This window comes from Chrysemys picta, chromosome 8, assembly GCF_011386835.1.
Source record: "Chrysemys picta bellii isolate R12L10 chromosome 8, ASM1138683v2, whole genome shotgun sequence".
Taxonomy (NCBI): Eukaryota; Metazoa; Chordata; order Testudines; family Emydidae; genus Chrysemys; species Chrysemys picta.
Window position 1 is genome coordinate 104,211,812 of NC_088798.1, and position 26,772 is coordinate 104,238,583.

Genomic DNA, 26,772 nt, shown 5'->3' on the forward strand with positions numbered 1-26,772 from the left:
AAGTGATTTGAGCTGTCCCAGTATTTGGCTACTCAACCTGAGATACCTGAAAGGGGCCTGATTTTCATAATTGCTGAGTGCCTGACCCCCGGTGAACAAGTCCTGTTAAGGCTTCTCAAGTTGAGCACCTAAAAATAGAGGCAAAATTATCAGCCCCTTTAGAAAATCTCAGCCCCTCTGTGTAGTGACACTAGGCAGGGCAGACTGGCTTTAGGCAGCCTGGAAGAGAACCACAGGGGCTGTCTGCGTTCAGCAGCATCACTAACGCATCCCTTCCATTTGTTACTGCTGAACCTGGCCTCATGACTCCCGCGAAGGACGCTCCACCCTGCAAAGCAGCGGGGCTTTGGAGAAGGCGCTCGCTCTTCTGTGAGCAGCTCGCCAGCCATGGAAGAGGACTGAGGGGTACTTTCAAAAGCGGGAGTGTGGCCACAGAGCATTACAGCGCCCTGCCTAAAACACTGGGGGATGGCTACACTGCAGGGACGGGGTGTGGCTGCGGCTCCAGCCCTGGCTTCCCCATTCCAGTACCAGAACAAGCTAGATTAAAGCTGGCTCAGGGTGTGTCTGTGCGAGCTTCGCCCACCCCCTGTGATTGCAGAGCAGACACATCCTTGGCCTATAGCTAGCCCGGCCCCTCCAGCTCAAAGCAGAATCCCAGGTTACGTCTACACTGGAGCTGAAGTGGGCTGAACATAGACGCACAAGCCGCAGCAGAGGCTAGCTGCCCGGAGGACGTCCCTACAGGACGGTACTCGGGGTGGCTAGCTGCAGTGGCTACACTTCCCTTTGGATCGTGCCAGCTCAGTCAGGGCTAGCGCGGGGATGTCTGCTCAAGCTGGAAGTTACACTTCCCAGCCCCGGTGCCGACATGCCCCCAGTCACAGTCGCCACGCGGATACATACAAGATGTCAGTCGCTAATGCTTTCAGTCCCACACCTTTACAAGTGACAGTGGGCCACTAAATGCCATGGAAGAGCCGGCCCCATGGCGTGGCCCCATTCAGCTTGGGGCAGGCAAAAACAAAAGATGAAGACGGATGAAAACCTTTGAATACAGCAGGTCAGCAGCAGGGCAAACCATTCCAGTGCAGCGAAGCTGCCAGGCTCACCCGGGTGGAAGGTCTGCTCCCAGTCTGCTTTCAGGGCCAGAGAGCCACGCAGAGCAGCAGGAGATTGTCAGGGACTCACAAGTTGTTATGGCTGTGAAGAAAAATGGCTCCTACATCGTTCTTGACAGTTTGGGGTCTCGGAGACCCTGACAATCCCTTGCGCAGCCAGTTCCGCCAAGAACAGCAACAATCAATTATGCAACTTTTTGCAGGCAATGTGCAGCCGTGTGTGCGGCTGGCGGCAGGAGGGGGGAGGAAAGGCGGCGGGGACTGCATGGAACAGCAGCTGGGTCCAAACGCAATGAGCCACGCTCTTCTGGGGAAGAGGTTTTCCTCTCCACAAAGCACGGCCATTGCCTGTGGCAGGCTACAGGGGCTAAGCAGCAAGGCGGCTGGGACAGGCACCTCTGAAGAGAACCGGGAAAGAGGACCCGGGTGGAAAAGAAAATAAGTTCTTTTTCCATTGCTGGCGGCCACGTTTCTCAGGGCTTTTCGGATAGAGAGGAGAGAGGGGGCGGGGGGGGGGGCTCTCTCTCCTGCTAATATTTTCACTCTATTTGTCATTGGCAGCAGCCTGTGGCACCTGTCTAAGGTCAGTGCATGGCTGCTGCTCCCCTGGTGTCTGATTCACTTGGGGCAGCCAGACACAGGCTGGCCAGGGGTTGTAGCAGAGTCCCCAGGTGGAAGAGGATCCCCTGAGGGTGCTGGTTAGAAAATAAGAACGGCCACACTAGGTCAGACCAATGGCCCCGCTAGCCCGGGAGCCTGTCTTCCGACAGTGACCAATGCCAGATGCTTCAGGCAGAGTGAACAGAACACGGCAATTATCAAGTGATCCATCCCCTGTTGTCCAGTCCCAGCTTGGGGTGGCATCCCTGGCCATATTGGCTAATAGGACCGATCCGCCATGAAATTATCTAGTTCTTTTTTGAACCCAGTTATATTTTGGCCTTCACAACACCCTCTGGCAACGAGTTCCACAGGCTGATTGTGCGCTGTGTGAAAGAAGTGCTTCCTCATGTTTGTTTTAAACCTGCTGCCTGTTAATTTCATTGGGGGAGCCCTGCTTCCACCCCCTTCACGGTAGTGACTACTGCTTAAAATGGAGGTTCTCTAATGAGCACCTCTCCACCCCTACGGCCATCACAGCCCCCAGTGACATGGGAAAGGCATCTTGGGACAGTATTGAGGAATCAAAGTTGAAGTCTATAGCTGCTTGGTTATAGCTCTGCTGTTTGTATCGGTGCTCTGTGTCTCCTTCTGTCATTACCACTGAATCTCCCTCGGCCACACTTCCCCCTCTCAGCTGTCGAGGCCCCTTTGCTCTTTGGGGCTCTCCTGTGTGTGTGAACGGGGTCACCTAGCAAAGACTGACACGGAGCAGCCCCGCTGGGTGCAGAGAGGGGCTCGGTTTCTGAGTTCAGCGGGCTAGAAACGCCAACAGACTCCTGGCCCAAGCTGCAGCGAGCAGGACGCATCACTGCTCAAGGCCTGACGGCTGCTTCGCCACCGGGAAGGAAAGAGGCTGGGAACCGCGCTTCAGAGAAACTGAAGCGAGACGACGATTGCAGAGGAGGGGAGAACAAAAGCCATCACCACCCTTCAACACGAGGCTCCAGAATTAGCCCCGCATATAGGGCCCGATCCTGGCCGGCGCTGAATGCTCCCCATTCCCACTGGAGTCAGTGGGAGCTGTGTGCACTCAGCCCCTCACAGGCCCAAGCCCATGGAGTGTTAGTAGGCCAGGGGGGCTATTTCAGGGTATGTTTTTCATGCAGGTAAAAGCCTAGCTTAGCTAACTGGCTTTTCTGTGCTCTTCCTCTCTTCTCTGCAACCCCCACCCCCACCCCACTCCCCGCCATTATCCAAACACAGGCTGGGTCCCCCCTCGCATCATGGCCCCGGTTCCATGCCGATAAAGGGGATTCAACTGTTCAGGAAAACATGCCCATTTCTCTTCCTTCCTGCAGTTCCCACCCACAGAGCAGAATAGGCAGGAGCTATTAAAGGTTAAGGCTCACCTTGGTCCAAGCAGAGAAGGCGTGAGGTGGACAAGGGCAGTGGAAAGGCGCCTGCTCCCAGGAAGTATGTCACAAGACTTCAGTGCACTTACCTCTGGCAGTGAGCTTCTTGGTGTTTATGATCTTGGCTGCGTACTCCTGTCCCGCCAGCACCTTCACGCATCTCCGGACGATTGAGAAGGCACCTCTGTGGGAGACAAGAGCCCAGAAAGAAAGTGAAAGGGGTTGGACTCAAAAGGAAAAGCAGGAGCGTCACATGGCACCTGCCAGCATCGGAGACTTGAAGACAGAAACACATGTATGAACTCTGGACAAGGAGGAGAGTTCTGGAGAGACAGACTCAATAGTGGTAATTAACGTGATTGAATCACAGAATATCAGGGATGGAAGGGACCTCAGGAGACCATCTAGTCCAACCCCCTGCTCAAAGCGAGACCAATCCCCAGACAGATTTTTGCCCCAGATCCCTAAATGGCCCCCTGAAGGATTGAACTCACAACCCTGGGTTTAGTAGGCCAATGCTCAAACCACTGATTATCCTGTCCAAATGGAGCTAGATGGCATGGGCAAGACTGTTATGAAAACGTTCCTATCCTGAGAGATGATTCTGGGAGGGCAGGGACAAGGGCTCCCCACTCTGTCACTCCGAGTGCAGAACGTGGGGGCCCGCAAAGATTCTAAAAATTAATACTGGCCACTCCCGGCTTGTATTAAACTCCCAAGATTAGAGCTTTTCTCTGCCCTTGGCTTGGTAAATGCTGCCACCACCCAAATGAAAAAAAACAACCCTTGGACCCAGGAAGGCGCACTTGGGAATTCCTCCCTGTGGGGACCCTCAAGCCCTTTCACCCCCCTCTGGGGAAGAGCTGAGAAAGAAAACAAAGGAAATTAGCTGTGGCTACCAGCTAATCAAACAACATGTGCACAAACCTCTTAGGACACCAAAAATCCTGTTCTTAAAAAAGATAAATTTTATTAAAAACAAAAAGGAAGAAAATACATCTGGAACTTAGGCTTTTGCTAGATTTTAAAAGAGCAATTCCAAAAATCAAGCACCCAAAATAGCTTTCTTGGGGGTTCAGTTTAAAAGTTTACAAGCAAACAAAAGCATCTAGGGTTAGCACAGAGGTGCTCCACAAGCCAAAATAAAAAATCAACCTGATTGTGTCTAACTAAACATTCCCTGTCCAAATAATTCCTTCTAGGGAGGGAAGATGAATTTTCATACCTGGTTCAAGCCTTACACAGCATTGCTGCTCCGTCCCTGCAGCCCAGCAAACAACAGACAAAGGGAAAGTTTCTTTCCCAATTTTAAAAGTTCTAGCCTTCCCACTGGTTCTTTTGGTCAGGTGCCCACTCCTTTTCTTTTACCTGTGGGCTTGTTAGCCCTTTACAGGTAAAGCAAGCAGGGAACAGACACCAAGAGGGATTTTACAGCTAGCTGGCTGGCTGGGTGTCCATCAAAGGAAACTACCCCCCCCCCCCCCCCCCCCGCATTCATGTATCACAGGCTCTGAGACAAGCAATTCAGTATTAGCAAAACAACCAGTTTATCTCCCCTCTTTTACCTGGTTTGCTGGAAAGCTCAACATCAAGCACATTCACTTGGCTTTTTTCACATTTTCTTCTCTCCCAAACAGGCCGATCTTTGATTGGTGGAAAACACCTTCTGTCTTATCAAACATCTCGCACTACAGATTGCAACCTTTGTCAATAATATTGACTTAGGAAGGGGTAACAGAAAGGAAAGTGGCTTTTATTCACAAACTAATTGCGGCTGCTTTTTTGTCTTTTGATTGTCAAGTATCAGAGGGGTAGCCGTGTTAGTCTGAATCTGTAAAAAGCAACAGAGGGTCCTGTGGCACCTTTAAGACTAACAGAAGTATTGGGAGCATAAGCTTTCGTGGGTAAGAACCTCACTTCTTCAGATGCAAGAACGTGCATCTGAAGAAGTGAGGTTCTTACCCACAAAAGCTTATGCTCCCAATACTTCTGTTAGTCTTAAAGGTGCCACAGGACCCTCTGTTGTCTTTAGATTGTGCTTTCTACCGTAAAATTACTGTAATAATACACATAGGCAGATGCAAACATGGTATCAAAAACCCAGATCAGCAACAGGGAATTTATGGCACAAGAAGCCCCTTCCACTAGCAAACACTCAGAATCCACTCACGGAGAAGCATCTATTACAAGCAGCAGCTCGCAGGGTATTTTAAGATGATGGATGAATGAGTAAATGTGTGTTGGGATCACTCCGGGAGTGAGCGTGTGTCTTGGAATCACATGTGCATCTCAGGGCCAGGTGCAGGAATCTACGTATGGCATCTTGGGAACACATGGGTAGGTTGGCGTGTGTGTGTCTCAGGAACATTTGGGCACATGTGGGTGCCTCAGCTTGGTGAATGCATGTCTGGGGTGAATTGTGGGTCATAGATCTTCAGATCACGAGTGAATGAACGTGTGTGTTTCTTGGGAGCATGCAGGTGACTAGTGAGCACATGCATCTCAGGATCATGCACGTGTATTTTGGGGGATCATACGAGTGTGTGATTGAGCATATATCGGGTATTTCAACCCTGGGTGCCTTCCATCACACTCGGTCTGACCTGCGGCATCCTCTACCATTCCCACTCTGGGTCGCTCCAGAGCAGAGGCATAGCATGTTGAGTGGTGCCAAACTGTGTGGTACTTTTATGATGTGTATCTATGTCTACTTGGCAACAGAATGAAACCTGCCAATTTCATTGCACTTGCGGTCCAAGCGGATTCTGAACCCAGATCTTAGCTGGGAGCTGTAACAACTTGTACTCTGTGTGGATTAGCACAAAGGGGACCTGCCACACACACTCACTGGTGGGTTACAAAAGGTTAATGCACTAGTTCCCAGCATCACTGAGCCCCGTCTCCTCCAGGAAAAAGCCCATCCGTAAACAGGGTGACCCAGGTATATTTGGAACATAGTGAATGGAAGCCACCAGCCTGGAGATGTGCTGAAGAGTTCGACAAATGACTATCTTACCCTGGATGCCACAGTTCACTAACAGCTTGGACAATGCTCTGCGCCCAAGGAGGTGATAGGAGAGGGGAGTTCCCTCTCCTTTGCTGAGAATTGGACAGATCCAGATTCTCCCCTTCCTGCCTCCACCCAAAGGGACCACAGAGCTCAGCGCTCAAAGAGCTTTCCCAAGGCACTGACCCCACTGTCCCAACGAGCAAAGCAATGTTGGAAACCGAACTCCATCAGAAAACTGAAACAGCATCTCCCTGAACCATCACCGGAGCGGCATCTCCTCTGTGTGGGATGCAACGACCAGCATCCTCTCTAACAGCTCAGTCCGGAGTCTGCACCAGATTCCGCGGTGTGGTTCTGGAACACTGACCCAGCTGAGACCAACAAACTCACTGCAGTTCAGGACCTCACTCCGGATTTGAGCCCATGTTTCCGAGCTGCAAGGCCAGGCACAGCCCACCCACACCAGGCCTGCTAATCAGGAGCTAGGACTCTGCATTCATTGATCTTTCTGCCGGAGCCATTCAAATCAGTCAAACAACAATCAAAAGCAATTCCCCCGCCTGCCCCCCTTCCTTCCCTCCACTCCCCCCATAAATGGGAAAGGAATAAAACCAGGAAACAGGCTCTCTGCTGAGCAATGATGAACAATTGATTTTCCCGGTGGGGGCGGGAGGAGGTAGGCAATTTGGGTTTGAATATGAATCTTTAGTGAAATGGGGAAGCAATGGGGTGCAAGAAGCTGCAGTAAAGAACTTATTGAAATCCCAATGGAGAAGCCAACCCACGCGCCCGAAGCCGCTGCTGGAAAGCACTGTTCAGCGTCACGTGGCTGCAGCCAGCGGGGCTAGCCACAGGAGACTCTTCTGGAGGGGTTTGAAAGACGAGAACGCCAAACGGGAACTTTCCCTGCCGCTCTGTCCGGTGGGAGCCTGAGATTTATTCTTGGCCTCTGTAAGATCTGAACTATTCATATCCCTGGAGCCTGGAGGGCAAGGGGTTTAGCTGGAATGTGGGGGGAGAGAGGAGTAAATGTTGCATTTCATTCCTGTTTCTCCACTGAGGGGCCACCCATCCATTCTGGGCCCTTGAGGCTCCCTGTGTGCATTTGTCTTCATGTAAGCAGGGGAATGGTCCTGCTATTGTGGGGAACCTTCCTGGCTTCTGCACTACGCCGGTGAAGTGGGCTAGTGGAAGGATCTGAGTCTTGCTCCCACTTCCTTTACCCAGAGGCCTCCCTGCCCTTGAGGACTCCCCTTCCACTCTCCTGTCTGGCAGAGTCCTCGTAACCCTGACAAGGCTGGGCCCAGGATTCCTGAGGGGCTCGACCCCCAACCTTGCTGTGATCACCCAGGATGGGGGCTAGGGTGTCCCCACTCCGGGGTACTCAGTCTGCACTGGGCACCTTCCTGACCCACTGATCAGTTCATACAATTTAAAGCAAATACAAGTTATTTAATCAGCAATTAGTTTAAAAAGGAATAAGGAAAAATGGGAAAGGTTAAAGGAAACACGTCACCCCACTCTGTGGCCGGGAACATCACAACCAGTGTTTCTGGAACGTCAGGGCAGGTCAGTCTGTTCCTTGTAGGTCCCAGGCTCCTTCTCTGGCCCTGGCTGTGCTGCAGAGACGCTGCGGGTTGGACACTTGCTCTGGCGGTGGCCACACGCTCTCAGGCTCTAGGTGGCAGGACCCTTTTTCCCAGCATCGCCCCCGCCCTGTCGGGGTTACGATCCCCCTCCAAGTCTGGCCGGCAGAGCCTCTTGGCTGAGGCGTCTCCCTGTGCTGGGCCACTGCCCAGGGTCCCCCTCACTCTCCCCAGCTGCTCACCGCACCCAGCTCCGGACGGCTCCAGCCCCAGCTCCACTCGGCCTCAGCACGGCTGCTGCTCTGCCTTCAGCTCCCTGGGCTGCTTCTCTGGCCTCTCTGGCTCTGGTTGCTACAGCTCTGCCCCCAGGACAGCTCTGCTCTCTCTGGGCTGTGCCCTGGGCTTTGGGGCTGCAGCTCCGCTCCCAGCACAGGATCTGCTCTCCCTGGGCCGTGTCTCTGGCTTTGGGGCTGCAGCTCCGCTCCCAGCACAGGGCTGCTTTTCTGGCCCCTCTGGATCTGGCACAACTCTGCTCCCCAGCTCAGCTTGGGCCCCTGCTCTCTCCTTAGGCAATTCCATCTCACATGGAGGACGGGACCCACCCTGGCCTCCTGACTCCTTGATTAACCTGCCCGCCCTGTCAATCAGGCTGACCTGGAGCATTGGCCTCTCCCCATTGTTCCTGGGGTCAGTCTCAGGGTCCTGTCAGTTCCTGTCAGTCTCAGGGTCCTGATTTCTCATTGCCCTTTTCCCTTTCTTTTAGTACTGGGAGCTAGCCAACGAAAACGCCCCCCACTCAATGTTAGTAAGGAGACAACAGTCCCCTTACATTCATCATGCCTGCCTTCCTGGAAGTGGGGGATTTGGGCACCGTTCGCTCAGCCTGCCTTCCTGGAAGTGGGGGATTTGGGCACCGTTCGCTGAGCCTGTCTCCACATCAGAATCCCACGCTCTGGTACCTGGATGGAAGGAAATCAGTGCTCCGATGCCTGGTAAAATCTCCATAGCGAGTCAGAGTCTACATAACCGTCCATCTGTCACTGTCACCCACATCCTCCCTCCTCCACGGCTGCTCTTTGGTTAATTACACCTGCGGAACACGTCTTACCTTAATTTAGACTGCGAGCGCTTTGGGGCGGGGGTTGTCTCTTCCTAGGTGTTTGCCCAGCACCCAACCCAATGGGGCTCCTTTGGACTAGGGATGCTAATGCCATGCAAATAGGGCTAAGGGTGCCATCCACTGCTGCCGCCACTCGTGATTTTATTGGGAATCATATATTTGGGGGGGCCAACCATCTCAGCCCCGCTGTCTGGATTTGGGCTCATTCTTGGAAATCTCAGCTTTCATTTGAAAACAATAAGGAAGTGTCTAGCCCTTGTGGGTGTGGAGAAAAACTGGAAAACATGGCCTGAGTGCGACATAAAGACTCAGACACCAGAAGGCAAAGGCCCAAGATTGCTTGGGGTTTTTTTTTTCTTTCAATCTCTTGCTTGTTGAGGTCCAATGATTTTTGGCCCAACTAATTGGGGTTGGCGCTAGTGAGAGTGCCCTCAACTCCCGCTGATTTCAGTTCTTGCTAAGGGCATTGAGATCATGCCCTGATATTTAAGGATGGACGGAAAGCCCATGCTCTGAGATCTATGGGAGACGGAGTTCACACTCTGATACCTGGCCCTTTTCTATACCCTGGGAGCAGCCAGAGGTCCCCCATGGTTCCTGAACGGCTCAGCAGGAAGCTGCCGATACATCGTGGACTGGATTGCTATAAATCCTGTAACTTTTCACTGTCTAAATAAATAAAGGAATTAATTCATTTCAATTCAAATAAACAATCCAGAAAGAGGACGGGTCAGGAAACCTCAGAAGACCACAATGCAGGAAGCTGGAAATGTATCCGTCTGGAACATTCCTCCAACACAAGTTTTAACACACTTGATTGTTCAGCTCTTCCTTGTCTTTGTAATAGATCACAGAAATCCCATGTGCTGAATTAAGAAGAGGCCAGGGAGGGCAGCAGGAGGAACACAGCACTGGCCTTTCATCACAAGAACAGTGAGTTTCAATTTGGCTTAAGTAATAGGTGAAATGAGTCTGCAGGGCTCCGCTGAGTCCTTAGCGAATCTTTATCAATGTCACAAAACTGCCACGTTACAGAGGGTCTCTCTGCTTAGGAGAATCTGGGACTGAGTGTAGGAAGGGAAGAATTGCTAAACTGGATCAGACCTGAGGTAGAGATACCAGTAGAGATGCCTCAGGAGACAACTTAAGAATCCTGGCAATGGGTTCCACAGTCTACCTATACATTTTGTGAAAAAATATTTCCTTTGATTAGTTTTGAATTTCTCATCTTTTAATTTCATTGAATGGCCCCTTATTCTTGTGTTATGAGTCAGGGAGAACAGAAGTTTCTGATCTACCATCACTGGACCATTCGTTATTAGATATACTTTTATCACATCCCCTTTTATTCATCTCCTTTGTAAGGTAAACAATCCCAATCTTTTCAATCTCTCCTTCTCGGAGACTTTTCTCTGCCTTGATCATTCTTGTCTCCCTTCTCCAAAACCCCTTAGTTATGCAATATCCTTTTTGAGATGGTGTGACCAGGACTGCATCCCAAAAGAGGCCATACCATTGTTTTCTATAAGGGCATTATAATATTCTTCAGATTACTCTCCATCCCATCCGTTATGCAGCCTAATGTCTTGCTGGCTTTTTGACCATAGTTGCATACCGAGAAATTGTCCCCACGGAGCTGTCTGCAGTGATGCCCAAGTCCCTTTCTTGTGTTGATACGGTCAATTCAGAACCTTGGAATAGACTGGATGAGCAGGGGGTGGTGCAGGTGCACTAGGAGAGCTGGACTGGAGTATCAGCTGGGGCTGTTGCCGGTCAGCACTGAGGTACATTGACAGAGCTTTGCAGAAACCGTTAGAAAAGCAGCGAGTGCCGCAGCTGTGGACGGAGCTGTGTGGGACACCCTCGCACAAAGGTGTGGCTACGTGTAGGTCAACATTTGTCTAGACTAACAGTGCCTGTGTGTATGGCACAGGGAGCAGGTGTGTGTGTGTTTCATTTGGATGGGTGCTTTACAGGGTGTGTGCGTGTGTTTGCACACGTGTGTGAGTCGAAAGGACGCATTAGGGGCAATATCCAGGTTGGCTCTGCAGGCACGCTGCACAAGGCACTCATGCCGTCAGCATGCAGTTGCTCAGAGGGAATCGGCGTGTATGTTGCATGATATTTTCACAAGTCTTGGCTGCAGCAGGGAGGTTACCCATTGCTGGCACTGTAAGCGTAGACAGCACCCAACTGCGGAACCCAAGACCCATGGTCAGCAGCAGCTCAGCTGTACAGGGTGCCAATGCTCGTTAACAATGGGGAGATTTGTTAGTTTCAGGACGGCGCGCTGTGAGGCGTTCAGAGGGCCTGTGTGCGCACAGGCTGCATGGAGTGTTCTTAAGGACAGCATGCGTTGTCAGGTATTCAGAGGGTCCTTTGTGCAAAGGCTGCAGGGGAGGTTTGCAATGTGCTTGTGCTGGAGGAAATATACAGAGGGCCTCTGTGTGCATGCCGCAGGGAGCATTCACCGGCTGCGTGCTGCAGGGGGATTGAGAGTGGCAATATTTCAGTCTGCGTGTGGGTGGGTGAGTGGGTGCATGGATCCGTACATGCATTGAAACATGTGCGCAGCTAGAGAGGAAGCATGTATTTACTTTTCAGTGCTTCCCCTCCTTGTATTTACCAGCCCAGCCCCACTGCCTTCCGGGCTCCTGCTAATCACACACACAACCTTTAAACACAGGACAATGAACCAAGCCAGGGCTAATGCTGGCTGCTCGCTGGGCAGCAAACTCAGCAGAGTCTAGGCATCAGTCCGAGGCCTGAAGCAGAACAAGCACCTGTTGCCACAGGACGGGGCACAACTCCAGGCGTGGCAGAATGTGGTGCTGTGCTTGGAGAGCGTCTCGCCTGCCACTTGTTGGCTGCTTGAGAGACAGGCTGGTTGCAGCAAATAGCTCCCAGGGAAGCAATGCTCAGGTCCCTTGGCCTGACCCCCACAGGGCAGCCCCTCTGACAATGCGATTCCATATGAACTGCCTTCCCCAGCTCCCACGGACCCGGGGTGTCCCCACCCCCACTCCCTGACAACTTATAGTGTGCTGTACTGCCTGGACACACTCCAGCTCCCACAGCCAGGGGCCAGCACCCCCTGCTCCCCACAAATACAGAATGTCCCTCCCTGCCCAGCTCCCACAACTGGGGGACAGTCACTCTCAGTCCCCGCCAAGCCCTCTACAAACAGGGCTCACACCCATCCGTTCCCCACATATCACTCCCAGCTGCTCCCCTCGCCGCAGCTGCCCACACGCAGGGGATGTCTCGCCCCTGATGTTTCCCTCACACAGGATTTTGGGGGTGGAGGGTCGGTGAGCAGCTCAACGGTACCAGGAACGCAGCCCTGCACACACGCTCCTAGCCAAACCCCCTTCCTAGAGCCAGGGCTAGCCAGGAATGGGGACAGATGGCAGCATAGGGAGGGAAATCTCCACCTGTGAGCAGCCAGTTCTCCCATCCGGCTCCAAAGCACAGTCCCCACCTGCTGTCAAGGGCCAGTGCTTCCTCCCTTCCTGACATTAGGTTTTGTTAACAAAGTAACAGCTACTGGTGCTAGGGCTCCTCCCTCAGGACTGTTCAGCCCAGCCCCTCCGTCCCCAACAAGCCACTTCCACCTCCCTTATATCAAGGGTGGAGTTAACAAGTCACCTGCAGCAGTGACTCAGCTGGATTCACTTGGCATCTCCCAGCAGGCTCAACACCTGCTAACAGGGCTGGTTCCCAGAACACTGCCAGCACGGCACACCACCCTGGCCCCCAGGTCACCATGTGCCCCCCTTGATCTGTGATGCCCCAATCTTGATACGTTTGGTGGTGCTGGCACCAACCGTACAGGTCTTGAATAGACATGGGAGTAAGCAAGGTGATGGTAGAAGGGGAGGACGGAGCAGTTATCTTTGCCAAATCTATTAGGTCAGGTTTTGGGTCTGATAAATAAACCCCGGGTGAGGTTTGGATCTGGGCCCTGTCTAAGGGAGGGTGGAGAAACTGTTCCAAGTTAGCTTCAGGAGGCAAGAACTGCTCCTGTTTCATGAACTCATCTTCACAGAGGTGTGAGATTCAGGATGAAATTGGCACAAGGGATTCTGCTTAAACAAAAATTATCCTTAATCCAGAATCTCTCTCCAGGTAGCTGGTAACCTTCCATCTTCTCTCCTCTCAGTCCAAGCAGCAGCTGGCCGGCTTTCCCTTGTGTAGCAACTTGTGCACGTTGACAGGTTCAGTCCCTCTGGTAGAGGAGGAGAAAGTCACCATCTCACCCCTGCAGCCTGTCTGCATTTGACGGGTGTCATCTCCTTGGCCCTGGGATTCGAGGTAGCAACTGGAACCCCTCACCTGAGGGTGTCACTGACACAAATGCACTCCCATTTCCCCTCACTCCAGCCAGAGTTGGGTCTTTCTGTAGGAGCCCCTCCACTGTGAGGCCACCAACACACACCCCCCTCTGTTCTGCCCTGCATCTGCTACAGACAACGTGTAGGGTCAGCTTTAATGTAAGCAAAGCAGGAGGCCACACCCGGCCCTGCACCCCACACAACACTCAGGCCAGCCCGGGGTGCCAATTGCCATTAGACCATCCCTACGCCAGCAGACGGCAGGCAGCTCGTGGCCTCCTCCGCCCTGGCAGCTTGCAGGACCTGGCTTCATGAGCAGTCACTCTGACACAAGGACACTCTGCGTCTCCGGGTTTCACACCTTCCCTGCCAGCACCCGCCTGCAATGCTGCCTCCCTTCTGCACCTCCTCCTCCTCCCAGTCAGTTAAAGGATTTCTCTCCTTTCTAGAAAGAAGAGGGTGGGTGGTGGGGGGGGTGCTTTTTTTTTTTTTAATAAAGTCGTCTTCTCCTGAAGCTCTGGGAGTGAAGCCGCTGATTATACAGTGCTGCATGATAATTTCCTCCAGCCCCTCCCGTCACCTGCCATGGGGGCGGACTCAAAGAGCTGAGAGGAGCCCGGAGCCAGAAGGAGGCATTCCTTCTATTTGTCTCACTCCAGTTCCCTCCCTCGCCGACTGCCTCCTCTCCCCCCCCCACTCCTCAACTTGTTCCTGAGCCGCTTGTTTGCTTCCCCAGCCTCCTCGGGGCAGATAGAGTTAGCGATCCCTACGGCGACCCACAGATGGAGAACGCAAGGTTCTCATTTCTCCAGGCAAGGTGGCAAGGCCGCCCTGGAGTCTGGTTCTTCCAGGAGGAGCCAGGTTTTGTCTTTCATTCCTGGGAGGGAGGCTGGGAGCTCAGCCATGCTGGGAGGAAGACAGACTCTGGAAAGGCTTCCTCCTCCTACTGGGAGATCGTTGGATGGTTCAAATGGACTGATCCAGCAGCACCAGAAAATCCCCCAGAGACAATGTCTTTGTCAAGCCAATTTCCACCTCCTGCCCCTCTCTACTTCTGGCCATGCCCCGCCCTCAGACCACAAAGTCTCTCTGAGCCTCACGCGGACCGTGCTGCAGCTTTCCCTTGGGTGGCGCCCTCCTATACAAACAAAGGCTCGTCTGGCTGGCAGGAGACGTGCTCAGGACATGAACTCTACAGCCAAGGCCGAGCGGAGAGATGAAAGCACCAAGACACACCACTGCGCTGTTTAAGGTGAGATATCCAGATAGAAACCAGGGTCCTTCACCTGTTATCTCAATGATCGATGCCTGATACTTCTCAGGGAGATGGGGAAACCCCCATAATGCACCTAGACATCTATGTAATATTTTCCATGGAGAAGGGGGAATTCCTTCTCAACTCCAGCGGTAATCCTCTTACACCCTAGATTTGGTTACCCCTCCCTTAGCAGGAGTAACAACAACTGCTGTTCTTGGCCGTCAAATTAACCAGCTCCCATGATCTGGCCCCCTGCATAGAGGGCTCCCTTCAACACCATTACCCTTGGGCTGCTAGGAAAAGGCGTCAGTGTTCTGTTATCAGTCCTCCTCACTGGTCAGTTCAAAGGAACGCCACCCCCATCCTCCGACTCGTCTCCCCACAGCCTGGCTCAGGACCTGCAGCACGCCCAGCTCCCTGCACTTGGGGAGTGGGAGACCAAGCCCCAGACCTCTAGCTCTCAGAGTGCACTGTCGTCTCTGCATCATTCATGTACCAGCAGCTTCAGGGCAATGACATGAAACTGAAGAGGTGGCCCAGGAAATCCAAGCTTTTTAGTTCCTTGGAGACCTTTGAGTCCTTCCTGGATTCTGCCCCCCTCCCCACCAGAAGGGAGCTGCACATCGAGGACCCTGGGTTTGGATGTAGCTCCCACCAGAGTGTGTCACGACCGTGGGACAGACGACCACGTGAAGAGATTCCTTCTCCTTCCTCTAGAGGCGGCGCTCACATCCCCAGAGCTCCCAGCCAGGATAAGAGATGAAGGCAGCTCTCCCAGAGTCAGCGCTGAAGCTGAGCAAAATTCAGAATTTCCATCCCACATGAAAGTCCAATATTTCAACATTTGTTTTCATCTCAAATTGGGACAAAAATTAATTGTGATTCAGAAATGTTGAAACGTTTCCCTTTGGTGTTCCTGAAATTGAAATATTCATGTTGCTTTGTTGAACTGACTCAAAATGAAGCATTATGGGTCAGTTCAACATTAAACTGGTTTGCCCCATTATGGTAGTTCTGGACCTGGAGGCTCCAATTCTCCCCTATCGGCCAGGCTCCCTGGCAAGACTCCATCTCCCATGATGCACCATGCAGCAGGAACGAAGAGGAGTTCATGCTGCATTATGGGAGATGTAATACTCCAGGGAGCCCAGCCCCTAGGAGAGAATGGGGGCATGAATTACAAGTCCCGGGAGATGATGCACTTATAGGGAAGTGCAGTTTAATGTTCTGTTGAACTGAATCAAAATGAAACATGTCGGGTCAGTTCAACACAACATTCTGATTTGGGTCAAACTGACCTGATTTCATTTCACTTTTCCCAACCGACAAATGAAACTGGCAAAACTGTAATTTTCCCCAACAGAAAAATTTGATTTTTTTGTAGGAACTGCAATTTCCCCCGGAAAACCATTCCAATGGAAAAGTCCCCATAGCTCTAGTCTGCACGTTGTGACTTACTGGGTTGACAAGACAGCGAGGCCCACAATGCACTTAGGAGCATACCCCAGAGATGCAGCTGCGCCCCAACCTCCACCCCCTTTGAGTTCACACACAAGTTATAGTCCTTTCTGGAGTAAACTAGATCTCTTCAACACACCAAACAAAGAACACTGGGCAAGTGAAGGATAGGATCCAGCCTGCCTCTGAACTACCTCCCTTCAGTGGGACCAATTCTCAACATGAGCAGTACCAAGGGGGAACCTTCTCATCTACTCAGTGAAAGGACAGGCTGGGGTGCAGGCAGGAACATGGCCTCCTTAGAACCATGGGTTCAGATCCTAGCAGGGCTGGCTCAGCCTGTCATCTATCCAACGCGAAGAGACTTGGAGGAGCCGTGAAAAGCCAAGGTCCTATCTGCCGCAGGTGAATGTTATTGCTTTATTTTTGGATTTGGGAAAACGCATCCATTGAAAATGCCTCTGGTCCAGAGTACAAAACCCGCTGACTTGGGCTTGGATCCCAACGGACGTTCACATCTGAATATCAAGACTAAAAGATATGAACGATCCGAGTGTCCTTTCCACGACGGGAGAGGCTTGCCATATTGTCCTAGGCTACAGTCTCTCCTGTAAACACGGCTATGCTGGGTGTCTGCCTGTGCAATGTTTGGCTGCTGCCTACCCTTCCCCAGAGGCAGCTGCTTTGCAGCAGTGTTGTGTGAATCTGTGAAGAGCTTTGGGATCCATCAGGGATGGAGGGTGATACACAAACACAAAATGTTAATACCATTAAATAATGAAAAAACCCTTCTCCGTGTAACACTAGAAAATGTGCCTTATTTACTCGAGAGACTGTGGAGGACACACACTCTAGGGCTTGTGAATAAGGCATGGGCCCATGCAGAGTTCTATCGTATGCACCTTTTATCCCATCCTGCCCCTATTATCCCCACACTTCCTATGTCGCACCCAGTCCCTACCTTTTCTGTGCACCCCCATGCCATTTATAATCATCCTTGCTGTGCCATGTACCCAGTTTCATTCCTTGTCCCCTCCAGCCATGCCAGCAGCACCTGAGAACACTTCACACGGTCGCAGTCCCTCCCGCCCCTCACCGCGCCGCCACCACGCAGCAGCACGAGCGAAGAGATGAGAAGCCTCTGGAAGAAACAGGTTCAGAGCAGGTGTCTGAGGGGAAAGAATAGCTTGCTCCTCTCGGGCTGACCCACCAGCTTTATCTCCATTTATCGCACAGACCTGGTCACCGACTCAGTGCTTCACGTCGGTCTGAATCACAATCGCCCAGGAGTGACGCAGTCACCAAACATTGGTGAAAAATAAACACAGTGTGTTGTGCACCTCACAAGCCATCTAGGTACACATGCACATCCCAGAGCAGCTAGACAAGGACTTTCCTGGAGTTGCACCAGCTTCAGCGAGCAGCCAATTTGGCCCATTCTGTCCTCCCTTCTCTTTTGCACAGGAAATACTAGTCACTTTCAGTCCAGAAGAAAGCAACCGCCTCTCTCTCGATTTCTCCATCCTCGCCCCCAGTTTTGTATCCCCACCTGCCTGCACACAGTCACAGACAAACCCAACACCCACCTGTGCACACGCACATTTAACGCCGTACAAAACACACATGTGCATGCAGGCCATGATGTATGTACTGGAACAAATAGGTACAACTTCACATTTAAAACAGATGCACACAATCGTACACAAGATGCACATACAGACTCAAACAGCCAAACAAAACCATATGCACATGTATACATCCAGAGATGGACGTAATTGTGTGCAAAAAATTCACACACAAATGCAAATGGATGCACACAAACATGTACAAAATTCACACTCAAAAAGATGCACCCCCTTATACACACACACACACTTAGATGGCTCCATGCGCGAGGGCGCTCACACAAAATGCACACCAACGGGCAGTCGCACCCCCGGATAGACGCATAAGGCTCCATCCTGCCAAGTACTCTGAATTCCCACGGACTTCCATGGGAGCAGAAGACATTCTGTACCTCACTGGAATGCGCAGCACCCTGCAGGATCAATCCTACAATGCATACACATTTAGACCGATGCACACTAATATATACCTATGTGTGCATGCACAAGGCAAGACAGACATCTACACATATGCACGCAAAGGAATATCCAGACATGCAAAACCAGACACAGCCCACCCTATACATGACAATCTCATGAAACCCAACTGTCAGCCTCGCTTTCCACTGACTCTGTTGGGCTCCTTGGCATACAGGTTCCTGTCCAAGGAATTAGGAGTAGTGCTACCCAGAAAAGGTGTCTAACTACTCCAAGCTAATCAGGACAGCACAGAAGATGGATGAGGGGGTGGCTGCTGTCCTGGATTCTTCCATGAATTTCTAAACCCCAGTTCTCCTGGGAGACAGTCATCACCGGCAAGTTGTTTCCTGCTGGCAAGCCAAGCCTGTGAAATCCAGCACAGAGCATCTCCCAATAAAAAAAATAAAACTTAGCGCAACACACAACGGAACGAGAACTCAGACAGCTGCCCAGATCAGATCCTTCATCTCCTTTGATGCAGCTGGACAAGTTTCCAGGAAGAATTAGCAGCATCGCTTTGGGGGTTTGCTTTCTTAAGCGAGGGTCATTTCGCAGTTGCCCCCTTTTGCAGAGGCAGCTCAGAGCTACAGGCAGCAGCCTCCGAAGTGTGCACAATGCAAGCCATTCACACACCCAGCCCTGGATGCTTGAGCCACCCTTAGCCTTTCCCAGGATTATCCCCTTTCCTTACAAAAGCGGAGGACAAGGGAACCTGGTTTTATGTGCCAGCGCGTTAATTCTGGGGGAACAAAGCAGGGAGGGTCAGGGGCTGTTTCCCTGGTCTCTGGCTCTGCGGTCCTACCCCTTCCACTCTCTTGATAGTTTGCGTGACCCCGCTCCCTTGTGAGTTAGATTTTTATGGTTCACTCCGTTGCCTTTTCTTTCCTCCAGAATCCCAGCTGTTCCCATGTCCGTTAATTTCCCTCCACCCCCGCTGCCAAAGCCTCTCTCGCTGCTGATGCGGCACCACCACATTCCGAGCCCTGCCGTCTCCAACTTACTTGCCCAGTTCTTCAAAGAGCTGATATTCCTCGCTGAAGCGGGTGCAGGTGATGGTTGCCATCCTGGATGGTGATGCTCCCTCACCAGCGTGGAGTTTTGGACAAGCGCTTCTCTTCTCGTTCCCTCAGTCTCTTTTTGCTCCTAGTTCTCTCTCCTCTCCGAGGTAAATAAGGGAATGCGTTTGATTGACAAGCCCAGAGATAATGATGAGGGCAATTTGTCTTCTCAGCCTCACAAGCCTTCGTCAGCATCCAGGTCCCCATAGCAACCACCTCTGGAACGCCCTGTTTCTGTTGCCCAGGCAACTGCTTCCCAAACACCTTCCTCTGCTGCTACTTGCAACTCTCTAACGCCCTGACTCTGCGGCTCTGGAAACTGCAGCCCAGTGGAAAACAGCACGCCACTTGCTAAGAGGGTCCCAAAAGTCTAAAATATAAATATTAAAAGCAAATTAAGCCAGACAACATGGTTAGAATTAACTGGGGCAAAAAAGGTTACCGTGGAAACTGCAGTTTCCATGTTAGGACAGTCCCTGGAAAGACAGGATGATGTTGCCATGGCAACTGCATCTGATTCTCCAGAAAGACAGGTATTGCAGAGTTCCCCTGGCAACAGCATAGTTCCAAGGTTTAGTGAGAGATGATGCCTCCTTCGGCCAGACCTAATTTTTTTAGATGCCTGCTTTATTAGGCTGCTGAGCATCATTTGTGGATGTAAGACAAGCAAAGTGGGTGCACTTGGAGGGCCAAACCTCCTTTCAAAATGAATAAATGAGTCAAATAATGCAAACTAAATGGGTTCAGTTCCTCGACGATTCCTCCTGGGAGAGCTTCCCCCAAACCACCCTGGTAGAAAGAAGCCACTGAGCTTTATTCCCAGGCGGCCATCTGGCCCAGATTCCACTGCAGCGGGGAGCGGTGTGTTTGCCCTTGGAATTTTTGTTTGTTTCAATCTCACGAGAGATAGGGACTGCATCTCGCCAGCCGTGCGATGGAGCCCGTATGCGCATGTGCCGCTGAGGAGAGAGGACAGGACAGAGGGGCAGCAGTTGCTTTATAGCACTGAACGGCAGTGCTGGAATAGGCAGCTTCTCCATAGCACCAGAGCAAGCCTTGGCTTATGCTGCTGACTGAATCCTGCCTCTTGGGTGGCTGGGAGTTTGAGGCTGTTATTTCTCGGATGCGGTGGGGGCCGGGGCTGTCTTTACCTTAAAGGTCCGCTACCAAGGAAAAAGTTTATAAATCATAGTGGGCAGGCATAAGGAAGGCTTCAAAGGGAGGTGTGGTTTGTATTCCTACGAATATCAGAAGTAAGGTGTTCTCTTCACTGATGTGCTAGAGGACTCTTTGGAGGAGATGAGAACTGGAAGGGGAGCTCTCTCCACCCTTAGCTGAAAAGGCAGCGTGCTGATCCTTTCACCAAGAGCATATTTCTCCCAAGAGTTTCTAAAGTGTTTGAGTTAAACAGGTATTTTTTAAAACACAGAATTTTAATCTGGCTGGCTAGACACCTTTTCCCTGCTTAGTTGCTCAGATCTGTAAGGTGTGATGTCACAAATCCATCCGTTCTAAAGTCCTCCAAACACTTTTTCCGCAAAATACCCGTCGTCACCACTCTAACATAACAAAACAAGCAGGAAGAAAAATAAAAACACTTTTTTGGGGGGCAGGGGACCTTTGAGGCCTTGGCCTGATGGTTCCACTTCTGATCCAGTTCTGCTCTTCACCCCATGAATTAAATAGTGTGGCCCTGCTCTGACATGGTGCTGAGTGCTCTCAACCCCCCACTGCCCGCAGCACTTTGCAGGAGGGTCTCTGTCCCTACAGCCTCATGGTACAGATGGTTCTGCCACTTGCTCCCGGTCACAGGAAGAGAACCCAGGTCTCCCCTCTGCCAGGGCTGTGCTTCAGCCTCCTGCCCTCTGTGCCAGTCTTTCAATTTCAGCAGCGTTATCATCTAGACGCGCAGCGGTTCTCAAACTGGGGGTCCCGACCCAAAAGGAGGTTACAAGCCTATTTAGGGGGGGGGGGTCACTCGATCACCAAAAATAGGGTTACCATAGATCTGGGTTTTCCCGAACGTGACCTCTCTTTTGGTCATCCTTTTTCCTTGCCTTCAGAGCTGGGCAGATCTACTGGCAGCGCAGCCGCCAGCAGCAGCGCAGAAGTAAGGGTGGCCTGGTCTGGTTACTGAGCTCTGTAGGGATCCGCGTTGATGCTGCAAAAGCTACGTCCAGCACCACGAGGGGGGTGGGTGAGAGCGGGCTGTCACAGCCTGAAATATTTTCAAAGGAGGGCCCAGCACAAAACAGTTTGAAAGCCCTCAAGCTAGAGCACTTAAAAGCAGCCTCAATGAGTCGCATGCACGCCAAGAAAGGTGGGAATCAGGGACTGAACTGGGGCTCGGGGAGTCTTGCAAAGCCTGCTGAGGAAGGGTCAGTTTAGGCAGATGGGAATACTTTCCCCTGGTGGTTGACACGGAAGGGTTAAAAGGGAAAGGAAGATGATTTAACCATGCAAAAATACCAAGCAATCTTAAGACCCAGCTGCTTCTTCAGAAGCCAGCGAGGGAGAAGGAGGAGCAGAGAGAGGGAGAAGGAAAGGAGGTGGAAGTGGAGGAGGACAGCAAGCGAGTGAGCGAGGAAGGGGAGGGGGAGGAGAAGGAGAGCTCTAATGGCTTTTCAATTAATTGCGCTATTACCACCTTCAGAAAAGCCACTCCACTTGATTCCCTCACACGCTGTACTTCAGCTCCCCACTCCCGCGTCCCCAATTGGATTCAAATCAGAGCGCTGCCAAGCTGCGAGCGCCTGCTCTCCTCCCGGGGAGGGGAGCGTTTCTCATGCAGAGAGTCTAGAACGCAAGTGCCTGGGGAGGCAGAAGAGGCGCCCAAAGAGGGAGGGGGGAGAAAGAGTGGGCAAAGGCAGCTCCAGGCTCATCCCACCGTGTGTGTCCTTGGCAGGCTTTTATCTCCGAGCTGACTAACAAGTGATGTTTGTTTAAATGGCAGTGCAGATAATGCGGAGAGCGGTTTGTCTGCCCACACTGCTGCCTAGCTCCTGCTCTCTGGCCCGAGGATGTCTCAAGGAGGTAGGAATCTATGCAGGGCGGGAAGGGAGCGCCAGACGTCTCACAAAACAAAAGTCACGTTGCTGGCCCGCCAGAGGAGACCCCTGGCCTTTATTTGCCTCATATCCTGGGTCATTGCCTTGGAGCTGCTCCCGCTCCCAAATTCCTGGTCACCTGGACGAACGCCATCCCAGGCAGATGCAGAGCGGTGTTCAATAGACTGGAAAGCGAGAAGGGACCATGACAGCAGCTAGCCTGACCTCCTGCACACAAGGCCAGAGAATGCCACGCAATGGTTCCTGCCCAAGCTCATTCCCCTCCTCCGCTTTATCTCCGCTCCTGAATAATCCAGGCTGAGAGCCCTTCCAGAGCTACGCTGGGCGCCCACTCAGCTTCCACTCCCCGAACTCTTCCGGAGAGTGCTGGTGTAGAACAAAATGTGCTGATGAGGGCGTGACAGCAGCCCCTTCTTTGCGTATGCCCCTGGGGGACCAAGGGTTTGAGAGAAGCAATTTTCTTCACCTTGGAGCAGTTTGCTGTAGCATGTACTTTGCTGCTTATAGACTTCTCCATGGAATTGAAGCCCCCCATAGAGACATTGTCTGCTTGCCATCAGCAGTCACTCTAAACTGAAGGGCTTGATCGGTGCCTGCCGCAAGACACTGACGTTTGAGCACCTGCCATGGTGATACGATAGGAGGATTCTGCAATGCAGGAGCTGGTCTCTTATGGAATTCAATCCTCATGCATGAGGACACCCGCGGACATGCTTGAGCAAACATGCCAGCATCAACGTGTCCAGTCCCCCACACCGAGCTGTAAGCGGGAAGAGTTGCCCTATACATCCCCTGCAGCAGTTGTATTTCTAGAGCACAGCTGGGTTGACACCAAGTAATGTTAAAGGACCCAAACCTCACTCTGGAGGCAGCCCTTTAAAAGGGAAGATGGCTGAAGCCTGGAGGTTCCAGAGCAGTTGACTGGGCACCGAAACAGCAAAGCAGGTTACGGAAAGCCCAGCTGGCCTCTGGAGTGACTGGGTGAGCACTCGGGCGCTGAAGTGCTGCTCTGCTATGCTAAGACTGAGGAGGAGTATTCCCCCAGCCTGAACTGAAAGCGTGGCTAATGGAGAAATAATGATGCCCCAGAGAGGGTGATTTGATGAACCACACAAAAGGCTCCGTGGTGGACAGAGGGAAACGGGAGCAAGATCAGAAACAGTTTCCAGCCATGGATGTCCGAGAGCAGTGTTTCTCCAGGTATTGCACTGGCCTCCAGCAATCGAGGGAGTATCCCACACGCTCCCCCCGCTGCTTGCTGTCCTTGCAGCTGGCCCAGAAGCCCCACACCTGGAAGCTGGGCTGACCCTCAGAAGTCGGGTTGGCCTGCCAGAAAGGCCAACTTCTAGCTGTCAAACGGAAGCCCCTTCTGAGAGCTGCCAGGCTAGACGTTAGCGTCCCGGTGACCGTTTTCAGAGAGAGTCAGAGATGAGCCCGGTGTCCCATAAGACGAGGTTTAACGGCCAAGGCTGCATGTGAGTTACTGCGGAGCACATAATGGCTTCTGTGTTTGCCTACACAGTCCCTGTGCCATCTGGCTCTCCCTTGCTGCTGGGTGGTGTGTCAGAGCATCGTACTATAGGACGCTGCTGTCAGGGAGGAAGAGCACAGCCCATCCCACAGCAAGCAGGTAACGGCAAGGGGAGCAAAGCATCTACCACAGCTGAGGTTTAGCTGTCGCTGACCTCAGGAAGGCAGCGAGTCACAGGACAACACCCGGCCCAAGGAGAGGCTGAATAAAGCTAGGAGCAATAGCGACACGTTCGTACATGGTTCTACAGGCTAAAATAGGGGTAATCAATCAGCCAACTGTCTCAGGCAGGTAAGAGTCCTTCCTGACCCCCCCGCCCCCCCATACAGGATTACATAGCTGAGCCTATACCATATATTCACCGGTTTCTTCTGCTTTCCTGCGAGGGGTCAGCAATGAAGCTGGTGAAAATGAGTTGCCGCCTCCCCCATGAAAAAAATTTGACCAACAACAACAGCAAAAAAACCACCAAGGAATTCTCATTGCTGTCAACGTTTTCCCTGGAATGGTTTTGGTTTTCAGCAACTGAAGAATTTTTGGATTTTCAATTAAAGTAAAACAAAAAAAACCCAAAGGTTTCCTGCAGGAATTTCAACACAACTCACCATTTTCTGTGAAAGAGACTTTACTGCAGAACAGACCTAGTTGGAAACTTTCCATTAATCTACTCCTGGGGTCAGGACAGACTTGCTGGCATGATAAACCCAGCATTTCCACTCGACTTCCTCAGAGCAGTTTTCCTTTGAATCCTCTCTAGGCCTTGTCTACACTAGAGAGCTGACCAGCTGGTAACTGACCCAAGGGGGTAGTCCTGGTGTAAGAGCCAGAGCTAGCAATACAGTGGGCCCACACGAAGTCAGGGGCAGTTTTCCACTAGGTCTGCACCATACCACACTGCTGCAGCTCCACTGCCCAGCAAGTCCCAGGTTTTCAAAGGGAACGTCTCAGAGCCTAGTAGAACGGCAGGAGACGTCAAGCTCCCAGCATGCCCTGGGACACTGGGAAGAGTCCCCGGGCACTGGCATTCTTTCCAAGACCTTTTCTCAAAATGGAGGCCGGATGAGAGTTCAGCTCACGCTCCTTGCTCACCTTGAAATGTTTCTGCCGGAGCTTTAGAAGAGCAGTTGCAAGGCAAACCCAGTCACCTCTCCTGTCCTGTCGTCCGGTCCCCTGATGGAGACTTTCAGCCTGTTGTTCTCTTCTCAGCACCATGGTGGTATCTCCCAAAATCCATTTTGCCTTTTCCCTGCTGCTCTCTTGCAGGCCTATCTAGTTTTCTGTGTCCTGGCTATAGTGTATCATGCACAGATGGCACAGCTCCTTTGTTCAGTTGAGTCCACACAAAACATCTCCGTAAATATCACCAGTGCTACAATATCATGGCTCCTCACCCAGTATCCACACCCCCTTTGCTGGTATTAGGGTGACCAGATGTCCCGATTTTATAGGGACAGTCCTGATTTTTGGGTCTTTTTCTTATATAGGCTCCTATTACCCCCTACCCCCTGTCCCGATTTTTCACACTTGCTGTCTGGTCACCCTAGCTGGTATCTCTGCCCCTTGGAATTTGGGAGAGGGGCAGACACCCGCTTCCTCTGGGTTTTATCTCATCTCAGTTGGTCTCAAGGAATGATCCCAAAGAGATGTGATGCTTGGGAGGATGAGGTAGTGGGTGTGGCTGGAGAGCAGAGCCGGATATGGGGAGGTGACATGGGAGCATGTGACAATCGTGGCCTGGATAATATAGTTTGTATATGGCCCAACTTCCCCAAACTCACCCAACGCTGTCTGGTCTCACGCCTTGAATCCAGAACTTCCTGTCCTGGTTGCAGAAGCATTAGAGACACGTGTGAAAGCAGCAGCAGGATTCATGGAAGGATCTCAGCACTTAGGACAAGTCTCATCTCCCCTCTGCCTGGAAGGCACCAGCAAGGTCAGAGGGGCATTTCTGTCCAGCCCACTGTCCTTCCAGTGGGATGTTCACAGTTACTGATGCAGATGATAGGGACACGCTGCCATCTAGTGGCTAGCATTAGAGGGAGGTGAGACTGCAGAGGGAAGTGGTGTTTCTTACCTAGTTAGCTATTTAAACCCGGCAAGCTTTGCAGTGTATATAATTAGCACACAGTAACTACAAGGCCAGAGCAGATGGCCTGAGTGATAAGAACCTGGAGATACATGGCTCAAGACCTTAGGAGCAGTAGGGTCAAGGCAGATGGTGAGAGACCAGGGCCAGGGAAGTTGGCCGTAGTAATGACAGGTCTGGATCACACACAGCCTGGAACGTGTCAGTGCGGGGACAAGCTCAGGAAATCAGCATGGAACACGCCAGCGCCAGGCTGACCCCATTGTGCTTCCGCCCCGACCCCTCTCTTTTCCAGGACCCCCCAGCACAGGGGGGCCCCCTCGCCCCTAGCACAGGTGCCACCCTGTGACTCTCCATCATCCCTCACCCCCAGCACTAGTGTCCCCTCCCCACACCAGATTTCACCTGTATAAAAAATGTTAAGGGGGGGCCCATACAGGTTGATTTCTCCCAGGCCCCCACCCCTCTAGGGACGGCCCTGCTCAGACCCGAATACTTCAAACTGACACCTCCTTTTGTGTGTGTGGGGGGGTCTGATTTGTTAGCTCTTTTACAGGGGGTACTCACCTCTTCTTTAGCCCCTCAAGTCCAAGCCCATCCATGGTCTGTGTGAGGGGTCAACTGGGCTTCTTCTCCCTCCTTTTCCCACTCAGCCATTTCATCCCTGGGGAGAGTCACAGGCAAACAGCCACCTCCTGCAGGCTTCTCTAGATGCCGTCTCTCTCTAGGAGCTCTGTCCTCCAGCAGTGCGCTGGTAGCCTTTATCAGGTCATACGCTCGTTAGTCAATTAGCTGCCAATCAGCCACCTAGGGAGTTAATTACTTACTGGTGAGCCAAGATGGGCCCTGACTCCTTTAAACGGGCCAGCCACCTGGGACAAGGTGCTCCTCCCTCATGTGAGGCATATCATCTTCACACCCTGAGCACCCCCTTCCACTTCCTCCCGCTGGTGGCCCTGTTCTTCTCCCCATGGGACGTCCCCATTTCAGGTAGCTAAGCCCTGCTCGTCCCAGCCAGGCCTGAGCCAGCGCACACAGTGGTT

General features: G+C 52.1%; 1 protein-coding gene across 5 annotated transcripts in view; it reads right to left on the reverse strand.

Annotated features, from left to right (window-relative positions):
- The window catches only part of CAMK2A (calcium/calmodulin dependent protein kinase II alpha), a 78,429-nt gene extending 52,083 nt beyond the window's left edge, over window positions 1-26,346 (reverse strand). Inside the window, exons 1-2 of one of the 5 annotated variants that reach the window (XM_065555098.1) lie at window positions 26,297-26,346; window positions 3,226-3,320 (exon numbers count right to left, since the gene is read on the reverse strand). In XM_065555098.1, coding sequence (XP_065411170.1) covers window positions 3,226-3,320; window positions 26,297-26,331 — 130 coding nt within the window. In that variant the 5' untranslated portion in view covers window positions 26,332-26,346. Of the gene's footprint in view, window positions 1-3,225; window positions 3,321-18,987; window positions 19,415-26,296 lie in introns of those variants that run through there. The other 4 variants (XM_024103707.3, XM_065555099.1, XM_005295809.5 and 1 more) reach the window with 4 other exon arrangements.
- Between the last annotated feature and the right edge of the window lie 426 nt (window positions 26,347-26,772).